Source organism: Hyperolius riggenbachi, chromosome 2 (assembly GCF_040937935.1).
Source record: "Hyperolius riggenbachi isolate aHypRig1 chromosome 2, aHypRig1.pri, whole genome shotgun sequence".
Lineage (NCBI taxonomy): Eukaryota > Metazoa > Chordata > Amphibia > Anura > Hyperoliidae > Hyperolius > Hyperolius riggenbachi.
In genome coordinates this window covers 323,776,381-323,797,359 of record NC_090647.1, presented here as the reverse complement: position 1 = coordinate 323,797,359, position 20,979 = coordinate 323,776,381, and the positions used below count along the sequence as shown (strand labels likewise).

The 20,979-nt window shown below is 46.1% G+C and overlaps 1 protein-coding gene across 2 annotated transcripts in view; it reads left to right on the top strand.

The window, feature by feature from the left end:
* Positions 1 to 10,237: 10,237 nt before the first annotated feature.
* Positions 10,238 to 20,979, top strand: part of TMEM222 (transmembrane protein 222) — a 23,265-nt gene continuing 12,523 nt past the window's right edge. The window contains exons 1-2 of one of the 2 annotated variants that reach the window (XM_068269253.1): positions 10,451 to 10,539; positions 18,012 to 18,125. In XM_068269253.1, coding sequence (XP_068125354.1) covers positions 18,091 to 18,125 — 35 coding nt within the window. In that variant the 5' untranslated portion in view covers positions 10,451 to 10,539; positions 18,012 to 18,090. Of the gene's footprint in view, positions 10,540 to 18,011; positions 18,126 to 20,979 lie in introns of both variants that reach the window. The other variant, XM_068269252.1, reaches the window with a different exon arrangement.

Sequence of the window (20,979 nt, the reverse complement as noted above, 5' to 3'; positions counted from 1 at the left end):
GTGTACAATGCAAGTATGATAGAAATCGAGACTACGCCCAGAATACCATGTAATTTCGACTTTTATTATACTTGCATTGTACATGCATACTATACAAACATACATAACAAACATGTATATTAAAAAATGTTTTGGAATATTATACTGTATGTTGTGGAATGAGTAAAACAAATAACAGCAACAGCTGCAGGGGTGGCAAAGAATGCTGTGGAACCTGGTAGTGGTACCACGGCAATAAATCAAAATATAACAGCAATAGCAGGAATTGGTGGCAGCAGAGTATTCTGTGGAACCTGGCGGTGGTACCACAGCAATAACAGGAAAAAATTACAGCAGAAGGTCCCAGGCAACTGTTGTAAAGCCGCAATTGGTTCCGTATGCCACAACTTGGACAGCACAGTTTTCCATTAGGAATTAAGGCACCTGCAGATATTAGCATGAAAAAATTTGGCACAGACTAATCTTGTAAATATTCTAAAAGGTAACACTTTTCATCACAATTATGACAGCAGCAGCCGGAGTAGTTGGTGGCAGCATAGGAGGCCATGGATCCTGGTGGTGTGAACACAGCAGGAATAAAATAAAAATATGGCAGCAGCAGGAGGAATTGGTGGGAGCAGAGTAAGCTGTGGACCCTGACGATGGGACCACAGCATGAATAAAATCAAACTGTATCAGGTGGAGGTTCCAGGCAGCAGTGGCGCAATTGCGTCCACTCTGCAACTCCGGACAACACAGTTTTCAACTCAGACACCCCCAACATGACTGTAGATTAGCAGTTGTTTGGTGAGTCAGGTAGACAAGCAGACAATTGTAATAAATCCCATAAAACATGTTATCTGTGGGTTTGTCATGACTTGTGAGTGGCTTGAGTGCGGTAGAGGCAGGGACCCTAGCCAGTTCAGGTCCTCCTATCACCAACAGCCTCGTTAATATTTATGAACGTCAGTCTGTCAGCCGACTCGGTGGACAGATGAGAGCGCTTCTCAGTGACCACACCACCAGCCGCACTGAAGCACCTCTCTGACAGCACACTGGAAAGGGAGCAGGAGAGGACTTCCAGGGCGTACTGGGCAGGCTTCCTCCATGTGCCCAGTCTCTTGACCAACTACTTCATGGGGTCCTCAGTGCTCATGCTGTCAAAGGCAATGACAGACTCCATGTAGTTAGCCACCATGCAGGTCACCTGCTGGCAGTGATTAGAGGAGGAGCCTGCTGCTGGAACCTCCTCTGTTAGCTTCTTCACCTGGCAGAGTGCCCAGGTCAGGCCCAGAAGATCTCCTGGGCGTCTGTTGCTTCAGCCACAGGCACCTACTGGGAAGGCTGGGGGAAGGCCTCCTTGTCTGCAAACAAGGCCCTCCTGCAATTGCCTTGATTACTTCTTTCGCTGTCCTTGACACAAAGTCCCCCAGTTTCCCTTTCACTCGTGGGTCCAGAATTATGGCAATCCACATGTCCTCCCTTGCCTTGATCTGAACCACCTGGAGTTCCTTGCGAAGGCATTGCAGCATGTGAGTGGCCATGAGCAAAAGTTGCGCCCACTGTGACACCTTCATGGCTGGACAGTGCATGCTTGTCGTCTGCTCACTGCTGATACTCCTCATCTCCACAGCCCCAGACAAGTGAAGCTGCACTGTCTTGCTCCCCCTCTGCAGCAAGGTTAGGCACCTCCACCTCATCCTTCATCACCTGTAAGTCATCTTCCTCAGAGGGGACCTGAAGATCCATCTCTTCCAGGGCTACCTGGACTGCTGCTGGATGCGCAGAGGGAAGGGATGCTGATGCAGAAGCAGCATTGTTGCTGCTCTCACCATCCTGCTTGCACAGCTCATGCTCCTTCCAGTGATGGATCTTCAAGTGGGAGTGGAGGCCTCAATTTCCCAGCTTGGCCAGGTCTCTCCCTCTATGCACAGGTACATGGTATGTGTGGCAGATTGCAACGCACAGATCCGTGGCAAATTGGTGGAAGAACTGACACACAGGTGCTTTGAACATCCCCTTACAACTTGAAGGGGGGTGTGGGGTGTCCTGGTTGGGGCTGGAGGGTGGTGGTGGTGTCTGAAGCAGCAGGCTGTGGCTGCTGGCTTCCACTTCCACTGCTGGCCCTGCCACTGGATGCCATGGTGCAACTGCCCCACCCTCTGATTTCTTATGGAACAAAAGCAGGGTCCTGCCACTCATCCTCCAGCAACTCCTCCTCTGACCCCTACTACCTGTACTGCTCCAACATTGCCTGCCATATGCCCCTCCCCTTCATCACTAGCAGGAGATTTTGCAGCAACCACTTCCCCACTGCACATCCTGGCCACCAGACCCCAGAATCAAATCCGCTTCTTCCAAAGCGACCCACAGCAAGCTCCCTGACATCGGGCTGAAATCAAGTGGAGTTTCATCCAAGGAGCTCCACACCGTTGGGGTTGAAATAAATTGCGCGGTTCATCGGCTGCAGCTGCTGGGAGGAAGGCTCACGGGGGAAGACAGTGTAGAACAGCTGCCCTGCTGCTTCAACATCAGCTCTATAACTGCTTCCACCTGCCTCTCCTCAACAACCCTCAGAGGCGAAGAAGCATGCAATGTCTTGCTCTTCTGCGCCTCTACTCTCTCAGCTTTTACCGCAGCCGAGCACCCACTGTAGGTACCTACAGTGAGGTACAGGTAGTTTATCATGCTTCAGAGAAGAACATACAAATACCTTTCACATAATGAGATATTCAGACCTTAATTAAATTGCATGTAACAGAAGTGTTAAACTATCCAGCTCAGTGGCATAGTGCATAGCATTGCTTGCTGTTCAGGGGCAAACGTAATGCAATTTTTTTGTAATGGTGTGTTCACATCAGCACATTAGCAGTGTAGTGCCACTGAATTCATGGGAATAACGCAATGCTTGCAGTTTGGTACCGGGAAACGTGCGTAATTACAATTGCATTGCTGAAATCTATTTCTGTACTGTATGCTTCTTAGGGATAGTCGAGAACAGTCTGCAGGAGGTAAGCATGATATGTGTGGGGTTAACTCACCTGGCCACAGCCTGCATTCCAAATTGTCTATGGTGTGTTCCATCAGCTTACACTTCCCCATTCAGAGATGATTGTGAAACTAGCCTTAGGTGCTCATACATTTGCTTGATTTTTCCCACCAGATTTCTTCATTATGATTGAATCTGCAAGGGACATTGTTTGGTGTGTGCCTAACTTTAGGCTACCCTGTTGTGAAAATTAGTATTTATTATACCCACCAGGGAGGACTGGGACCTTTTAGCGACCTTTTAGCATTGGGGAAGCACAAACTTGAGGCCCATTTACATGGCAGCCTCAACCCAAATTACATCACACATGCGCCCCATGTGCCCATATGCCAGTAGTCATGTGAGGCAGAAATGTGTAAATACAGCAAGGACAACTCAAGGGACAGGTAAAGGTATAAATGCACAGGAACCCAGGGGTTACATTGGACAGGTAAAGACCAGTGGTTACACACAACGACTCACGCTCTCGCCTCTCTCTCTCTCTCTCTCTCACTCTCTCTCTCTCTCTCCCTCCCTCATCTCTCACTCTCTCTCTCTCTCTCTCTCTTCTCTCTCTCTCTCTCTCTCGTCTCTCCTCTCTCTCTCCTCTCTCTCCTCTCTCTCTCTCTCCTCTCTCTCTCACTCTCTCTCTCTCTCTCTCTCTCTCTCTCTCTCTCTCTCTCTCTCTCTCTCTCTCTCTCTCTCTCTCTCCTCTCTTCATCTCTCTCTCTCTCTCTCTCTCTCTCTCTCTCTCTCTCTCTCTCTCTCCCCTCGAATATGTGTCCCTCCTCCATCCATGCACTCCTACCCCTTTACCAGACCACCATTTCCCTCAGTCTTTACTAACCTCCCTCCTGGCACCATGATTGTCATGATATGACATGAGGATTGTCCATAAACCGTGAGCAGACATGGAATCCAAAGATAAATGCTTTATTGCGATCAATACAAAAGTCAACTTCCATCCATAACGTAGCATACAGCTTTCACCTAGCTGTCTCACACCAACCTGACTGTCTCTCCCTCTCTACCAGACAGTATATCAGCCTGTCAACAAACAGACCTAAAACCTTATCAGGTGATAAGGACAAGGCCAGTCTGCTAACACACAACAGAACAATAGTATATTCCCCACCCGATTCCCGTAACACAATCAATGCAGGGTCCAATCACAGCAAACAAACAAAGCAGAATCAAAATACATTAAGCAAAACATACGGTTATTACATATCATACATCACATTCCTCCCCCCATACATTCCTGGACCCCCAGGTGAACCCATTAGTTGGGTGAGACTGAGGTACAGGCACGTGGCAAATCTGTCCATCTACTCCTTCTCAGTCTAGGTGGGAGTTCATAATGAATTGTCCTTGTTTTTCATACGGGCCAGTTCGACTTTTACTCGATGTCTACATATGATTTGTCCATTTAATCCAAATACAGCCCTCACTGCATCATCTGGATTTTCATACTCAACAAAACCGAAGCAGGAGGACTCCTGGAGACCCAGATATGACGCATAGGTCCATAGCGGCCAAACTCTTGCCCCAACTCCCACTTGCTGCTTTGTCTTCCTAAGTGTCCAATGTACACTTTGGAAATTGTGCTGCGAGCTCCATGGGATTGGGCACAGTCAGATACATTATTGGTCAAAACATCATGTGACAGACGAACGTAATTAATCCCTCTGGCATGTGTCTCTTTCCGCTACTGTTTCTTAAGAGTGGGGAAACGCCCGAGGAGTTGGTTGCCACATTCCTATCATCAGTGGGCTGAGGAAACTGAGCAGCTCCATTGTCTCTGATGACATGCGGGCATGCTGCTACCAGGTGCTTAGTCGACCCACAACCAAAACATGACTTTCTCACCTGGGTACTTCCATCAGTTGATGTGGCCTAACTCCTCTCTGGATGGGCTGGTCTGGGATCTACACACAATGCAGTCCTGGATGCTTCACAGACACATAAATCCTCTGGTAGATGACACACCTGGGACCGGTTCTCCACAAACTGATCGGCCAGCTTTGCAGCATCCCTCATTGTTGCAGGGTTTCGATCCAGCACCCACATTTTCACCTTTGGAGGACAGTGGCTCAAGAATTGTTCTCTCAAACAAAGTTCTTTTAAGTCCTCCAAAGTCCTGACACCACTGCCCTGAATCCACTGATTAAACACATTTGTCAGCTTAACTCCAAACTCAGTGAAAGAGTCTTTTGGGGTCTTAAACAAGGATCGGAAAGACTGTCTGTATGCCTCTGGAGTTTTAGCATACCGAGCCAGCAATGCCCGCTTCACTTCCACAAAGTTCCCTTCGTTGTGCCAGAGGAAGCAATTGAAAAGTGTCACTGGCACGTCCCTGTCAGCTTTCCTAACAGGATGCGATGCCACTCACTGGTTGGAATACAGTGTGTCTCACAAATTAGTTCAAAAGTTTCTAAATAGGCATCAATTTCCTCTTTAGACTCGTCAAACATGGGGAATAATGAGTACAGTCTAACATTGTCCATATGTGGCTGTGACATTCCCCCTTGAGATCGGTTCACATTCTGTGCCATCATCTCACCAACCATCCTGAGCAATGTGTGAAGCATGTCCTCACCTCTGGCAACACCTTGCTGAGTCTGATCCTGAGACCTGTTCCTCCGAGCCTTCATCAGTCTGCACATCTCCACCTTCACTCAGTGCCTCACCATTACTTGTAGCTTGTATCCTGTCCACCAGAAGTTCCACAAGCTGAGGTTTCTTCAGCCCTTCAGGATGTAAGCCCCTCTTCTGGCATAACCTCCGAAGGGTAGCGATTTCCAGCTCCTGCAGTATCTCCTCCATGTTTATGGTGTTCCAATGTCTGCTCTGTCCCACCACTGCTCACCAATATGTCATGATATGGACATGAGGATTGTCCATAAACCGTGAGCAGACATGGAATCCAAAGATAAATGCTTTATTGCGATCAATACAAAAGTCAACTTCCATCCATAACGTAGCATACAGCTTTCACCTAGCTGTCTCACACCAAACTGACTGTCTCTCCCTCTCTACCAGACAGTATATCAGCTTGTCAACAAACAGACCTCAAACCTTATCAGGTGATAAGGACAAGGCCAGTCTGCTACCACACAACAGAACAATAGTATATTCCCCACCCGACTCCCGTACACCAATCAATGCAGGGTCCAATCACAACAACAAACAAAGCAGAATCAAAATACATTAAGCAAAACATACGGTTATTACATATCATACATCACAATGATCTCTGCTCTGCTAATTCCCAAAGTTTAGGTACCCCTCCTCCCATCTCTGTTGCGCCTCTCCCCCCCCCCCCCTCCCCATTCCATGACTTGCTACAGGCCACATACATACTCAGTACTGATAGGTGAAAAACCCATTATGATAATCTGAGTGTAACAACCAGCTGATTCTCTCTCCCTCCCTACTCCAGTTCTCCGTGAAGTTTTTCTGGCAGCATCCTCAGACCTTAGCTCATCCGTCCTCAGAGTCAGGCTAAATGTGGTCTCCAAACTCCAGGCAGCATCTCCTTCAGGCACTGTCTGGCAGCCAGCAAGGACCCTGCTCTCCTCCGATCCAGCCTCGCTCAAGTCTCTCACAGCTTACAGCCAAGTCACAGCTCGTTGCTTGTGGCTGACAGTCTGCAAAGTTGACCTAGCAACACCAATTGGAAAGCTCCAATACTGGGGGCGGAGTAGTCAGGCCAGTGTGTCCTGCATTGCTGCGGCAGACAAAGCCAGCCAGGTGCATGCATGTATGATGCATCCAGGGCCACCATCAGAAATTTCTGGGCCCCATGCTTGGCAAACCTACAGAGCCCCCACCCCTAATCTCAATCTACAGTGGAAAAAGGCTTTCTGAAAAGAAAAAATAGCAGTGATCCCCACAGAATGCACCACCAAACAGAAGTAGCAGAGTACCCGTTTAAATGCCCTGTATTCCCTGGTGGTCTAGTACCACAGTATTCCCTGGTAGTCCCGTGGTCCCCCTCCTCCTTTATAGTATTCCTTGGCAGTCTAATGGTCCCCCAATCCCCATATAACATTCCCTGGTGGTGTAGAGTTTTCCAACTGATCCCCCTAACAATATTCCCTGTGGTCTTGTGGTACACCCATATAGCTCCTCCTGGTAGTCCTACCCTTACCCCATCACAGTATTCCCTAGTGGTGGTCTAATGTTCCTCCCTTTCCCACATAGCCTTCCTTTTCCTGGTGGTCTAGTGGTCCCCCAGTAGATGCAAAGCTACTGGCTACAGTGGATTTTAAGAATTGAGATAAGACCCTCACCTCTTCCAGTGCTGGATGATCTCATCCATGCTCTGATTCAGCTGGCCACTCTCTGCCTGTCTTGATTTCCTGCAGGAGAACTAGGTAGTCCCTTGCTAATCCCTGCTAGAATACCAGGTGTGCATGGGTAGATTGCAGGATGAAGGTTGGTGCCCACTGAGCGAGATCCCAGCCTTTGCGCACAGTTGACTGGTGCAACAATACGAGTGAGTACTCACATGAGAACTGTTGTGGAGGCTGGCTGTAAACGCAGCGAGCAGTGAACATCAGGGTGTTTGCATGCTATCACATAATCTTGGCTTGCCCATAGGGATCTTCAAAATTTTAATTTGCATGCATGCCACGCTGCAGTATGCTGCTTTAAAGGGGGCAATCAGTTGATCTGCTATTGGTGGGGGCTTATATAGCTACTGCAGTTATGTTGTGTAAAAATTAGCTCACAGAATATTTGACACCTGCAGCACCTGTGTGTGATTTGACCAGTGGATGATCGCAGGGGGCGGGATCTTATGCCTCTCCTGACTTCTATGGTTTTAAAACTAATTACATTTGTGTCCGTGGTGCTCGCCATTGAAGGCGGTCTAATAAACAGGGATGATCTCATAAATGATTACGAGTAGCTAGCTACTCGAATTCATGATTCTAATGAGGTGTAATTGCTGTAGGTGTGCAGCTGGGAGAGAGGGGGTCAATTACCCAGCTGCCCACTGCTTCTATATGTATCACACAGCCTCGCACACGTCCACTGGGATGCGCTCCACAACTCAATGCTGGGCACTTCCTCCTTCCGGTGGAATGCATCCCAGTGGACGCGTGCGAGGCTGTGTGATACGCATAGAAGCGGCGGGCAGCTGGGTAATTAACCCCCTCTTTCCCAGCCACACACCTGCAGCAAATGTGGTTCATTAGAATCATGAATTTGAGTAGCTAAATACTCGTAATCAGTTCTGAGATCATCTCTGCTATTAAAGTGAACCTAAACAGACACCCCCCCCCCAAAAGTTTCACTTACCTGGGCTTCTACTACCCCCCCCCCCCCCCCCTCACACAAGTCTGCAAGCAGCCCTTCTATAATCTAGGTACTGTCGAAAACTTTTCAACCTAAGGGCCCATTCACACTACACGCGTTTCCAGCCGCGTTTTGGAAACGCGTGCGGGTGGCCCGACACGCACGACATCAGACAGTGCATAGAGTTGCACTGTCTGATGTTCACACTGCATGCGTTCCGGACCTGTGCGGTCCGGGAACGCATGCTGCACGCAGATTTAGCAAAAACGCGCGGCTGTCCCATTCACTTTTCAGTGATGGGATCAGCCCCGCAACGCATACAAACGCGGGTACTTATCCGTTAGCCGGGCGCATCCGGCAGGTGGCGCTGTTGTAGCGAATTTCATTCATGCTTAGTTAACGTTAGTGCTGTGTGAATGGAAGCGCCGCAGGTGGCGCTAATTACATTGATACGGCACATAACAATAACAGTGTTAATGGGAACTAATATGTATTTCAAGTGGCCGGAACTGTTACTTAATGCAATTAAAATGAAGGCGGCGGCAATGTAACAGATGAAGCCGCCGCCTTCATCTGTTCTTCGTCTTCTTCTCCCCCTTTGCCCTCCTCTGGCTTTTATACAATGCTGGCAGCTGGGGGGGGACATGCGTCTCCCCCCAGAGTCGTTCGTCGCAAGAAAACAAACAGGATTCCCTTCCGCGACGAACGACTCTGGGGGGAGACGCATGTCCCCGCAGGCTGCCAGCATTCTATAGAAGCCAGAGAAGGGCAAAGTGGGAGAAGAAGACGAAGAACAGACGAAGGCGGCGGCTTCATCTGTTAAATTGCCGCCGCCTTCATTTTAATTGCATTAAGTAACAGTTCCGGCCACTTGAAATACATATTAGTTCCCATTAACGCTGTTATTGTTATGTTCCGTATCAATGTAATTAGCGCCACCTGCGGCGCTTCCATTCACACAGCACTAACGTTAACTAAGCATGAATGAAATTCGCTACAACAGCGCCACCTGCCGGATGCGCCCGGCTAACGGATAAGTACCCAAACGCGTATGGTGTGCGTTCGTACGCGTTGCGTTCCGCATGCGTGGCCATCCGCGTTTGTAATGTGAACCGGCCCTTATACTTTATCTAGCTGTGGACATGCAGCCATTACAACAATGGCCTCTATTCATAAAACTTTTCCGCCAGTTTACCGCTCAAAACAGCTGACTTTCCTGACCATTTAGCAGTGTGCATTCATAAAAGCTGTTTCCGCATGAAAAGCTACAATTCCCCAGCAGAGCGGTAACTTTCCACCTTGTGCTGAGTTTTTCTAGATTTATCTAGAAAAACTAACAAAATGTCAATTCCTAAATATTAGAGGAAGCAGTATGCGGGTGGGAAATACCGCTTCCTCGGATGTAGAGAGAAGTGTGCGGAATACATGCAAGTGAATGGGACAGACCTCCCAAGAAGCAGCAGAGAGAGCAGCGCACGGAGGGATTCAGGCAGCTTGTGTTTCCGCAAGCCTTCCGCCAGCCTACAGCGGGAAATCTCCGCACTACTATCGCAGCTGCCAACATTTTATGAATTACCACCCAGAAGTCTAAAATACCGATGCGGTATTTTCCCTCCACGAGTTTTTTCACCACAATTTTTTTATGAATAGAGCCCTATATAGAAGAGCGAGCAGAACTTATTTTTTTTTCTCTACAGACCCTGCAGGCAAGGCAAGCCTCTGCTCTGCATCATGCTGTGTATATTTACCAGCTTGCCCTTCTAATTGCTCTATTAATTGCCCTTTTATTTTCCTCAGCCAGCGTAGTGGCTCACATTGCCTCATACCAAGATGCAGTGCATCACCAGTCACCTGCACGGCCCTAAATAAATCTTCCCCCCTCCCACCTAGCCAGTCTGTGCCTGATACCCACAGCTGTGTAGACAGATCCACTTCCCTTTTCTACACGCCTGAGACTTTCCTACACAACAGTTGCAAGGTAGAACATTTTAGAAGTACTTATACAAGCTGTCGTTGTATTATTTGCCTGTAAAAACTCACTTGTTAGGACAAAAGAGGAAATGACATCATGCCTGCCTGTGAAGACACAGTGGGGATCTAGCAGTGATGGCGGAAGTAACTGTGCTGCTGCCCGTGATGGCGGAAGTGGCGGAAGAAAAAATGAAGCCTGACCCTGAACGTAGCCGTTTTCCTCATTGTGTTGTGTGGACACCAATTCCCGTGTTAACGTAAGAGAGATTACAGCTGAATTCTAAGTGCTACAATCTATGTAATGTGTGCTGTGTACATCGGGAAGGGGGGAGGGAAGGCAAGCTGATAAACAGCATGAGACAGAGCCAGGCTTGCCTTGCCTGCAGGGTCCGTAGATAAAATTGTCTGCTTTCTCACTGTTGTGATGACTGCATGTCCACAGCTAGAGACGGTATTAGGTTGAAAAGTTTTGGACAGTCCCTAGATTCTAGAAGGGCTGCTTGTAGCTTGTGTGGGAGACTGACAGGGACATGAGTCCTATTACCAAGATGTCATAAGTTCTCTGCCCCATCTCAGGCTAATCTTAGTCTCTCTCCACTTACCTTTGTTTCCCCCTTCACCTACAGGCAAGCTACAGTAAATAAAACTGCAATCCTGGTAAAGCAAATATCTTTCCTCTCTCCGAGCTTTTCTCTCCTCTGTCATGCTCTACTTTAAACCCCCCCCCCCCCCCCCCCATCTTACCCCTGGCCATACATGCATTGACTTTTACCCACAGATTCTTTCACTATGATCAGATCTGCTGGTTATCAACCAGCCACATCAATTGTAATTTTAAAATTACTAACAAACTGTAAGTATCCGATTGGACATAGCGGTGGAGTGGCCGTAGATTGATGGCCGGTAGCAGTGCACTGTATCAAACTGTTCAGTTCTGCAGTTCATGGTGAAAACTATTAAAACTCTGTGTGCAGTGTATGGGGAGAAACGATCACTGTGATCAGATTAAAGGGAACTGAAGTAAGAGGTATACGGAGGCTGCCATATTTTATTTCCTTTTAAAGAGAGTCTGAAGCGAGAATAGATCTCGCTTCAGACCTCATAGCTAGCAGGGGCATGCGTGCCCCTGCTAAAACGCCGCTATAGCGCGGCTTAACGGGGGTCCCTGTCCCCCCAAACCCCCTCCGAGCAGCGGGGAGCGCTTCCTGGTTGGGGCAGGGCTAACCGCCGCAGCCCTGCCCCATGCGCGTCTGTCAGACGCGTACCTCCGCCTCTCCCCCGCCCCTCTCAGTCTTCCTTCACTGAGAGGGGCGGGGGGAGAGGCGGCGATGCGCGTCTGATAGACGCGACTGGAGGCAGGGCTGCAGCCGTTAGCCCTGCCTCCAGGAAGATCAGCTCCAGCGACCTTTTTCTCGACCCAGGTTTGCGGGGGGTGGGTTGGGGGTGAAGGGACCCCGTTAAGCCGCGGGATAGCGGCGTTTTAGCAGGGGCACACGTGCCCCTGCTATATATAAGACATGAAGCGAGATTTAGTCTCGCTTCAGTGTCTCTTTAATCAATACCAGTTGTCTGGCAGCCCTGCTGGTCTATTTCTCTGCAGTAGTATCTGAATAACACCAGAAACCATAGCATGCAGCTAGTCTTGTCAGATCTGACTTAAAAGGGAATGTCCAAGCAAATAAAAAAATGAGTTTAACTTACCTGGGGGCTTCTGCCAACCCCATGCAGCCATCCTGTGTCCCTCGTTGTCACTCACTGCTGCTCCAGTCCCCCACTGGCAGCTTACCGACCTCGGAGGTCGGCGGGACGCATTCCGCTAGTCCAGGAACATTAACACATCATTTTTTACGCTTTACTGGTTCAATGCGTAATTTTTACGCATTGAACCAGTAATGCGTAAAAATGCATGTGTTAATGTTCCTGCACTAGCGGGAATGCGTAAAAATGTACGCAATGCGTCCCGCCGACCTCCGAGGTCGGCAAGCTGCCAGTGGGGGACTGGAGCAGCAGTAAGTGACTATGAGGGCACAGGATGGCTGCATGGGGCTGGTAGAAGCCCCAGGTAAGTGAAACTCATTTTTTTATTTTGCTTGGACATTCCCTTTAAAGTCTGAAACACCTGATCTGCTGCATGCTTGTTCAGGGGCTATGGCTAATAGTATTAGAAGCAGAGGATCAGCAGGGCTGCCAGGCAACTGGTATTGATTAACCCCCTTGCCGTTCTAAAAAATCCGGCAAGGAGGCAGCGCCGCACTTTTTTTTTAATTTTTTTTTTTTTTTTTTATATCATGTAGCGAGCCCAGGGCTCGCTACATGATAGCCGCTGAGCGGCGGCATCCCCCCACCCACTCCGATCGCCTTCGACGATCAGAGTATGCAGGAAATCCCGTGAGAACGGATTTCCTGCAGGGCTTCCCCGGTCGCCATGGCGACCGGGCGGGATGACGTCACCGACGGGATGACGTCACCGACGTCATGGACGTCGTGACGTCAGAGGGAATCCCGATCCGCCCCTTAGCGCTGCCTGGCACTGATTGGCCAGGCTGCGCAGGGGTCTGGGGCGGGGGGGCGGCTCGGCGCGGCGGGTAGTGGCGAATCGGCGGCGAGCGGCGGCGACCGCGTACTACACGCAGCTAGCAAAGTGCTAGCTGCGTGTAGGGAAAAAAAAAAATTATGCAAATTGGCCCAGCGGGGCCTGAGAAATCCTCCTGCGCAGGTTACCCCGAACTGTGTTCGGGATAACCGGCAAGGAGGTTAAAAGGAAATGAATACGGCAGCCTCTGTATTACCTCTTACTTCAGTTCCCCTTTAAGATCAGAGAGGGAATTGATCTGTTTGCCACAACAGGCAAAAATCTATGCCATGCATGGCCACCTTAATCCTTTCCCTTAATGTTATCCCTATTATCCTAATCCCTATCCTAACCCTAAATTGTTCAAGTGATAATTTCCCCAAACCTCTTCCATGTTTATCTAACTTTAACCCCTTCACACTTAAATGCTAAAGCTGATCCCCTGAGCAGGAATCAAGTGGGGCACGTTTGTGATGTAATTTGGGCTGGGCTGCCTTGAAATTGGCTTCTAGTTTGTGTTTCCCCCCCAGGCAAAAGGTCCCAGTCCTCCCCTGACATAGAGAATGTGAATATTTTCATATGCTTTAATAATCTATATGTCAGGCGGCCTTCATTTGGCAGATACTGAGATAGGGTTGGGTAAGGATCTGCAACTTACATAGTCTGTGGCTAAGGGTGTTTATATAGGATAAAGGAATTATGTTATAGCACCATTAGATCCATAATACAATAGTATATTATATCATTTTTTTCTTGTGTGTTATATGTAGCTCTTCAGTTATACAATACCAAAACAACTTTAGAGTGCTATACAAATTGTCAGAAGAACAAAGTAGTTTAGTGGCTTAGTTTTTGCAGTAAGCTGGAACCAAGATGAAAGAAATGTAAAGATATATATATATATATCTCCTGTAATTATCATTTCTGTTGTCTTTGGTGATTGCTGTATAGACAGGCTGCCTAACTTGCTGTCAAATAGCCTGTTATGTTCTTTGGGTAGGCAAGATGAGTGCCTTGTGCTCCGCAACACAAACAAACAATTGAGTTGCTCCTCATTAGGGATCCATTGCAATGAAATCCCAAGGACATTGGGGACACGCAGTACAGCTACCCAGCGAAAACAAAATGCTACATGTCGCATTGAGCATGGCCGCAGCCACAACTCAGATGGGATTCATTAGGAGGTCCAACTCTGCGCAGCCTATGCTGATCACTTGCAAGTGCCCGACCGGTGCACTTAAGGGGACCTTAACTGAGAGGGAAATGCATGTTTTTCTTTTAACCTCCTGAGCGTTAAGCCGCTCAGGAGGTTATGTAACTTTGTGCCCCAGGGTGAATAAAATGTGCAGTATTAGCTGCAAAACCTTCTGCTAGCACTAGGCTAGCTAGTAAAAGTGTCCGGCACCCCCCCGATCCGGCCAGTTTATAACATTACCCAGCCTGGCTCCAGTGATCGGCGCAGCCTCCCCGGACAGCTCCGGTCTTCACTATGGGGAGGATCGCACATGACGTCATGCGCAAACCCGATCCTCCCCATAGAGAGGACCGGAGCTGTGCAGGAGGCTGCCGCATCGCTGGATCCAGGGGGGGGGGTGGTAATGTATAAACGGGAGGTTCGCAGGGAATCCAGGGGTGCCGGACACTATTACTAGCTAGCCTAGTGCTAGCAGAAGGTTTTGCAGCTATTAGTGCACATTTATTCAGCCTGTGACACTCCTTGAGGACAGACCGCGTTATGCCCGACACAGTGTCGGGCATACTGCTAAGGAGGTTAAACAATACCAGTTTGCTTGGCAGCCAGCTGATCTCTTTGGCTGCAGTAGTGGCTAAATCACACACCTAAAACAAGCATGCAGCTAAATCCAGTCTGACTTCAGTCAGAGAACCTGATCTACATGCTTGTTGAGGGGGCTGTGGCTGAATGTATTAGATACACAGGATGAGCAGGAGAAACAGGCAACCTGTATTTAAAAGGAAAAATCCATATCCTTCTCAGTTTAAAGGACAACTGTAGCAAGAGGAATATGGAGGCTGCTGTATTTATTTTCCTCTCAAAGTGTCCAGAGATGACACGTGACATGATGAAATAGACGTGCATATACAGTGGCAAGCATACAGACGCCTATGCTGTGCTCCTTTTCTTTTTTTCCCTGCCTGAAAGAGTTTATAATTAGCTATGGAACTGGCAGTTTTTCTCCAGTCAGGACTCAGTTGGCTCACTGATAACAAATAACTGCTATAAAACCCTTTCCTAAGCAGATACCTTGGCTTTTTTACTGAGGGGAGAAGATAAAAAGGTCAATACAGTAGTTAATGTATTTTCACTTTGGGGACTGGAGACACTGCAATTGAACAGAGACTATGAAACATAAAATCTGCTTTGTAAATGTTTATACAAAAAAATAAACACCTTAAGATATTTAAAAGAGTTATTTTTAGGAGTAGAATGACAGATCCAGTTGTTTACTCATTAGTTTTATTTTCATCTCTGATTCACTTTAAGTAATACCAGTTGCCTGGCATCCTGCTGATCCTCTGCCTCTAATACTTTTAGGCCCCTTTTACACTTAAAGTGAATGGGACCGCATTTATAAAAATGAGACAGATACAGTGGGTTGCAAAAGTATTCAGCCCCTTAAAGTTTTCCACATTTTGTCACATTACTGCCACAAACATGCATCAATTTTATTGGAATTTCACGGTGAAAGACCAATACAAAGTGGTGTACATGTGAGAAGTGGATCGAAAATCCTACATCATTTCAAACATTTTTTACAAATAAATAACTGCAAAGTGGGGGTTGTGCGTAATTATTCGGCCCCTGAGTCAATACTTTGTAGAACACCCTTTGCTGCAATTACAGCTGACAGTATGTTAGGGTATGTCTCTACCAGCTTTGCCATTCAAAGACTGAAATCCTTGCCCATTCTCTTTGCAAAACAGCTCCAGCTCAGTCAGATTAGATGGACAGCATTTGTGAACAGCAGTTTTCAGATCTTGCACAGATTCTCGATTGGATTTAGATCTGGACTTTGACTGGGCCATTCTAACACATAGATATGTTTTGTTTTAAACCATTCCATGTTGCCCTGGCTTTATGTTTAGGATCATTGTCCTGCTGGAAGGTGAACCTCCGCCCCAGTCTCAAGTCTTTTGCAGTTTTCAAGAGGTTTTCTTTCAAGTTTTCCCCTGTATTTAGCTCCATCCATCTTCCCATCAACTCTGACCAGCTTCCCTGTTACTGCTGAAGGAGCACCCCCCGAGCATGATGCTGCCACCACCATATTTGACAGTGGGGATGGTGTGTTCAGAGTGATGTGCAGTGTTAGTTTTCTGCCACACATAGCGTTTTGCATTTTGGCCAAAAAGTTCCATTTTGGTCTCATCTGACCAGAGCACCTTCTTTCACATGGTTGCTGTGTCCCCCACATGGCTTGTGGCAAACTGCAAACGGGACTGCTTATGCTCTCTGTTAACAATGCCTTTCTTCTTGCCACTCTTCCATAAAAGCCAACTTTGTACAGTGGCATGACTAATAGTTGTCCTATGGACAGAGTCTCCCACCTGAGCTGATCTCTGCAGGCTCGTCCAGAGTCACCATGGGCCTCTTGACTGCATTTCTGATCAGTGCTCACCCTTGTTCGGCCTGTGAGTTTAGGTGGATGGCCTTGTCTTGGTAGGTTTACAGTTGTGCCATACTCCTTCCATTTCTGAATGATCGCTTGAACAAGTGCTCCTTGGGATGTTCAGGCTTTGGAAATCTTTTTGTAGCCTAAGCCTGCTTTAAATTTCTCAATAACTTGATCCCTGACCTGTCTTGGACCTGTCTTGTGTGTTCTTTGGACTTCACGGTGTTGTTGCTCCCAATATTCTCTTAGACCAACCTCTGAGGCCCTCACAGAGCAGCTGTATTTGTACTGACATTAGATTACACATAGGTGCACTCTATTTAGTCATTAGCACTCATCAGGCAATGTCTATAGGCAGCTGACTGCCCTCAGATGAAAGGGGGCCGAATAAATTATGCACTCACCACTTTGCAGTTATTTATTTGTAAAAAAAATAAAATGTTTGGAATCATGTATGATTTTCGTTCCACTTCTCACGTGTACACCACTTTGTGTTGGTCTTTCATGTGGAATTTCCAATAAAATTGATTCAGGTTTGTGGCAGTAATATGGCAAAATGTGGGAAAACTTCAAGGGGGCCGAATACTTTTGCAACCCACTTGTACTTACCCAAGGAGAGGGAAGGCTCTGGTCGTATAGAGCCTTCCCGCTCCTCTCCTGGTCCCCTCGTTCCGGTGCTGGCTCACCCGGTAGCAGTATTTGACTAAATTAGTCTAATACTGCTTTACCCGGCCGAAGGAGGCTTCAACAGTCTTCCAGGGAGCCCGAGTGCTCCTGAAGAAGGGGCGGCACTGTACTGCACCTGCGCAAGCACGCTCTCTTGCCACGCTCACGCCTGTGCAGTATGGAGCCGCACGTCTTCGGGAGGACATGGCTCCCGAAGACTTCCAAATACCCTTTCGAAAGGGGATTGAAACGGGGAAGCCAGCACAGGATAGAGAGCACAAAGAGAGGAGACGGAAGGCTCTATACAACCCAGAGCCTTCCCTCTCTTTTTTTTTTTTTTTTTTTTTTTTCACTCAGAAAATAGTTTAGGGATTTTGAACAGGGTCATGATACATACAGGCATATAGTAAAGCAGATATTGGTATAAATAGGTACACATCACACATTTTGATATATACATATCACGTATTACATAGGCACAGACATTCTGAATAGTAAGGGGAATTAGATAATGGGAGTTAGTTGTTACAATCACACAGAGTACCAACAGTGTTGGATCTGATGTGCAGTTAAATATCGGTTAATGAAAGGAGCATCGTGTACAACATTTACCAAGGGGGTTATTTGTCCAGAGGACCCACAGTTAAGAATTTTCACATAGTGTACACGTTGCCCAATTTAAGGATATAAAGTCCTGCAACCTAGATACATGCATATTCTGGTACTCTTATAGAGGTATATTCATATACATTGTTGTTATTACCTGTCTTGTCCACAAATTAAATGGATTTGTGGGATACGTTTCCTGTGGATATATATCAATTTTTTAAAGGGCAATGTAGTGTCTAACCTTTTAATCCAGCTACCCAAACCGGGAGAAGACGAGGATATCCAGTTCAAAGCTATCTCCTGCCTGGCCGCAAAGAGTGTTTCCTGTATAAATGTTTAGTGCTGGAATGGCCTTCCCTCTCCTTAGGTAAGTATTTGCTTCATTTTTTTTTAAATGCGGTCCCCATTCACTTAATCAGTTGCTGTCAGTTATAGCTGAAAGAAAACTGATTTTCAAAGTAATGCGTCCATGTTTTCCTATGGCAAAGTTCCACTATACGCATTGTAACTGAAATCTTTTTCACAATGCACTGTTATGGAAAAAACAAGTACTAACGCATAACGCACATTAACGCATACCAACTGATTAAGTGTAAAAGGGCCCTTAGGCAGGGTCACACTTGTCATTTTTTTTGTGCACGTTTTCATCACAGGAAAACTGTTTTCAACTGAGAACTCCTGTTAATCAATGAGCTAGGTCACACTTGAATGCAGATTTCTCGTGCAGAAAAAAAAACTGACATCTTGCGCAATTTGTCAGCTTTCTCTCTAAATTACATTAGCTGCTATAAGGCAGGGGGCACACTTGTCTTTCAGTTTTCTGAAAAGTGTAGAAAACTAAAGACCAAATGTTGACCCTGCCTTAGCCTCAGACCTGAACAAGCTTGCAGCAGGTCAGGTGTTACTGACATTGTCAGATCTGACTGCATTAGCTGCATGCTTGTTTCAGGTGTGTGGATTCAGACACTACTGCAGCCAAATAGATCAGCTGGGCAATGTGCATTGTTTAAAAGGAAATTAATATGGCAGCCTCCATATGTCTCTTACTTCAGTTGCCCTTTTACGCAGGTAACAGGTGGTGAGTTTACAGAATTCATCCTCTTCTATGGAAGAAACCTAAACTCTGCTGAGTCGGCAAGCAATTCGGCCTGCTGGACCATCTTGTGTGAGCGCAGCTCTTCGGCATTTTTCTCCCTCCTTAACCTGTCACACCGTGCAATTCCCATCTCGCCCCGCATGTCATTCTCCCCATCCCATAGTGAGAGGACTATGCAGGCCTGCCATCTTTTATCATTTTAAAGACCTGCTGCATAATTCCCTTAATTCCCTGTTGCATCTCTTATTAAAACAGTTGCAAATCTCTTCGTACTGACACAACTTCCCCCGTTCACCCAAATACTAAAAAAGTAGTCAAAGCTCTGACTTGGGCTACATCCATATTCTCACAGACTTTGTTTTCAATGGTGGTGGGTTTATTTGATGTATAGCACAATGCACTTTATTCCTCTGATGAAGCGCTATTTTTGAGTAAAGCATGTTCGGTTCAGTTGTGTCTATATAGCACCTGGACTCTTGTCTTTTTTTTGTCCCTTGGACCAGACATTCCCTCTTGGACCAGACATTCCTCTTGGACTGCAACTCAGCAGGCCAAGTGGTGGGTCTGGATTCATTTTCAACAAAACTATTCTCTTTGGGTTGATGTGTGGCACTAGACCACTGTCGACCCTTGGATAGGAAGTGCATTGTTTTCATCACGTGCACCCCTCTAGTGTCTGGTCCAAATTGTTATATGTTTGATACCCTTATACGAGTATTTTTTCTATACATAGTTTATTGAATACATAACTAATAAAGGTTACTTTTAAGATACTGTAGGGTCCTTTCCTTTGCTGGAAACGTACTGCATATATTTCCCTATACTGACTCTTTTGGGAATTTATTGTCACCTAGGTAGAGGTGTATAAGTCCTCCTTGATCCCACCATTGCCGTACATTGCCCTCTGAACATATCCCGCAAGGGTTTGTTGGATATGTTCTTGTGGCCACGCTCCCCCTTTGTGAATGAGATTATCAGCGAGTAGTCCCAATAGGGCTGAAGTTCAGGGACACAGCAGCATAGAGCTGGGGAAAGAAGAGGATGCAGGGGGACAGCGTAGCATGGAGTTGGAAGTAAGAGGAGGATGCAGGAGGACACGGGGGGACATCAGGAAACACGGGTACAGAGGGGGACAACAGCAGGACACTAAAGGTACAAGGGGACACGGGCGTGCAAGAGGTGAATCCAGCAGAGGAAGAGGAGGCACATTGGGGAAGGCAGCAGGACACCACCACACAGAAACTTGTGCGCTCATAAAATATAAGACATCCCCTGAAAATACGCCTAGCACATCTTTTGATGCAAAAATTGAATATGACATGTCTTATTTTTCAGGGAACAAGGGTATATCTGATTTTGAAAATACAGTGACTGCTTTATAGCAGCAAGCACAATAAAGCACTGCTATTACTGTATTATAAGATTTTTGTGATGACTATTGTCTGAGAAATAAAACGTATTTTTCTCTTAATTACAGTTGAAATTTATTTTGAAGTCAAAAATTGGAGTATTTCCAAATCCAGGTACCCACAATTACTCCAAACTCCACAGCCCTGAATCAGATCTCAGTATGGTGGTTCTGGTGTTGTCTTTTGAAATACAGTATTTTGTTAGTGAAAGCAGATATGTTCCTTAGCCTAGCAGTATCTGTCAATCCTGTTATTCCTGTTAAAACAGGTGTATATTTGTTTAAGAAACACATCCCATGTCAAACATACTTATCTCAGCAACATGAAAGGCCCATAGGGCACAGTGTATGTATGTATATATATATATATATATATATATATATATATATATATATGAGTATGTATGAGTATATAATATATATATATATATATATATATTATATATATATATATAATATATATATATATATATATATATATATATAATATATATATATATATATTATATATATATATATATATATATATATATATATATATATATATATACCTATATATATATATATTATATATATATATATATATATATATATATATAGTATATATATATATTTATATATATATATATAATATATATATATATACATATATATATAATATATATAAGTATAATATATATATATATGTATATATATATAATATATTATATATATGTA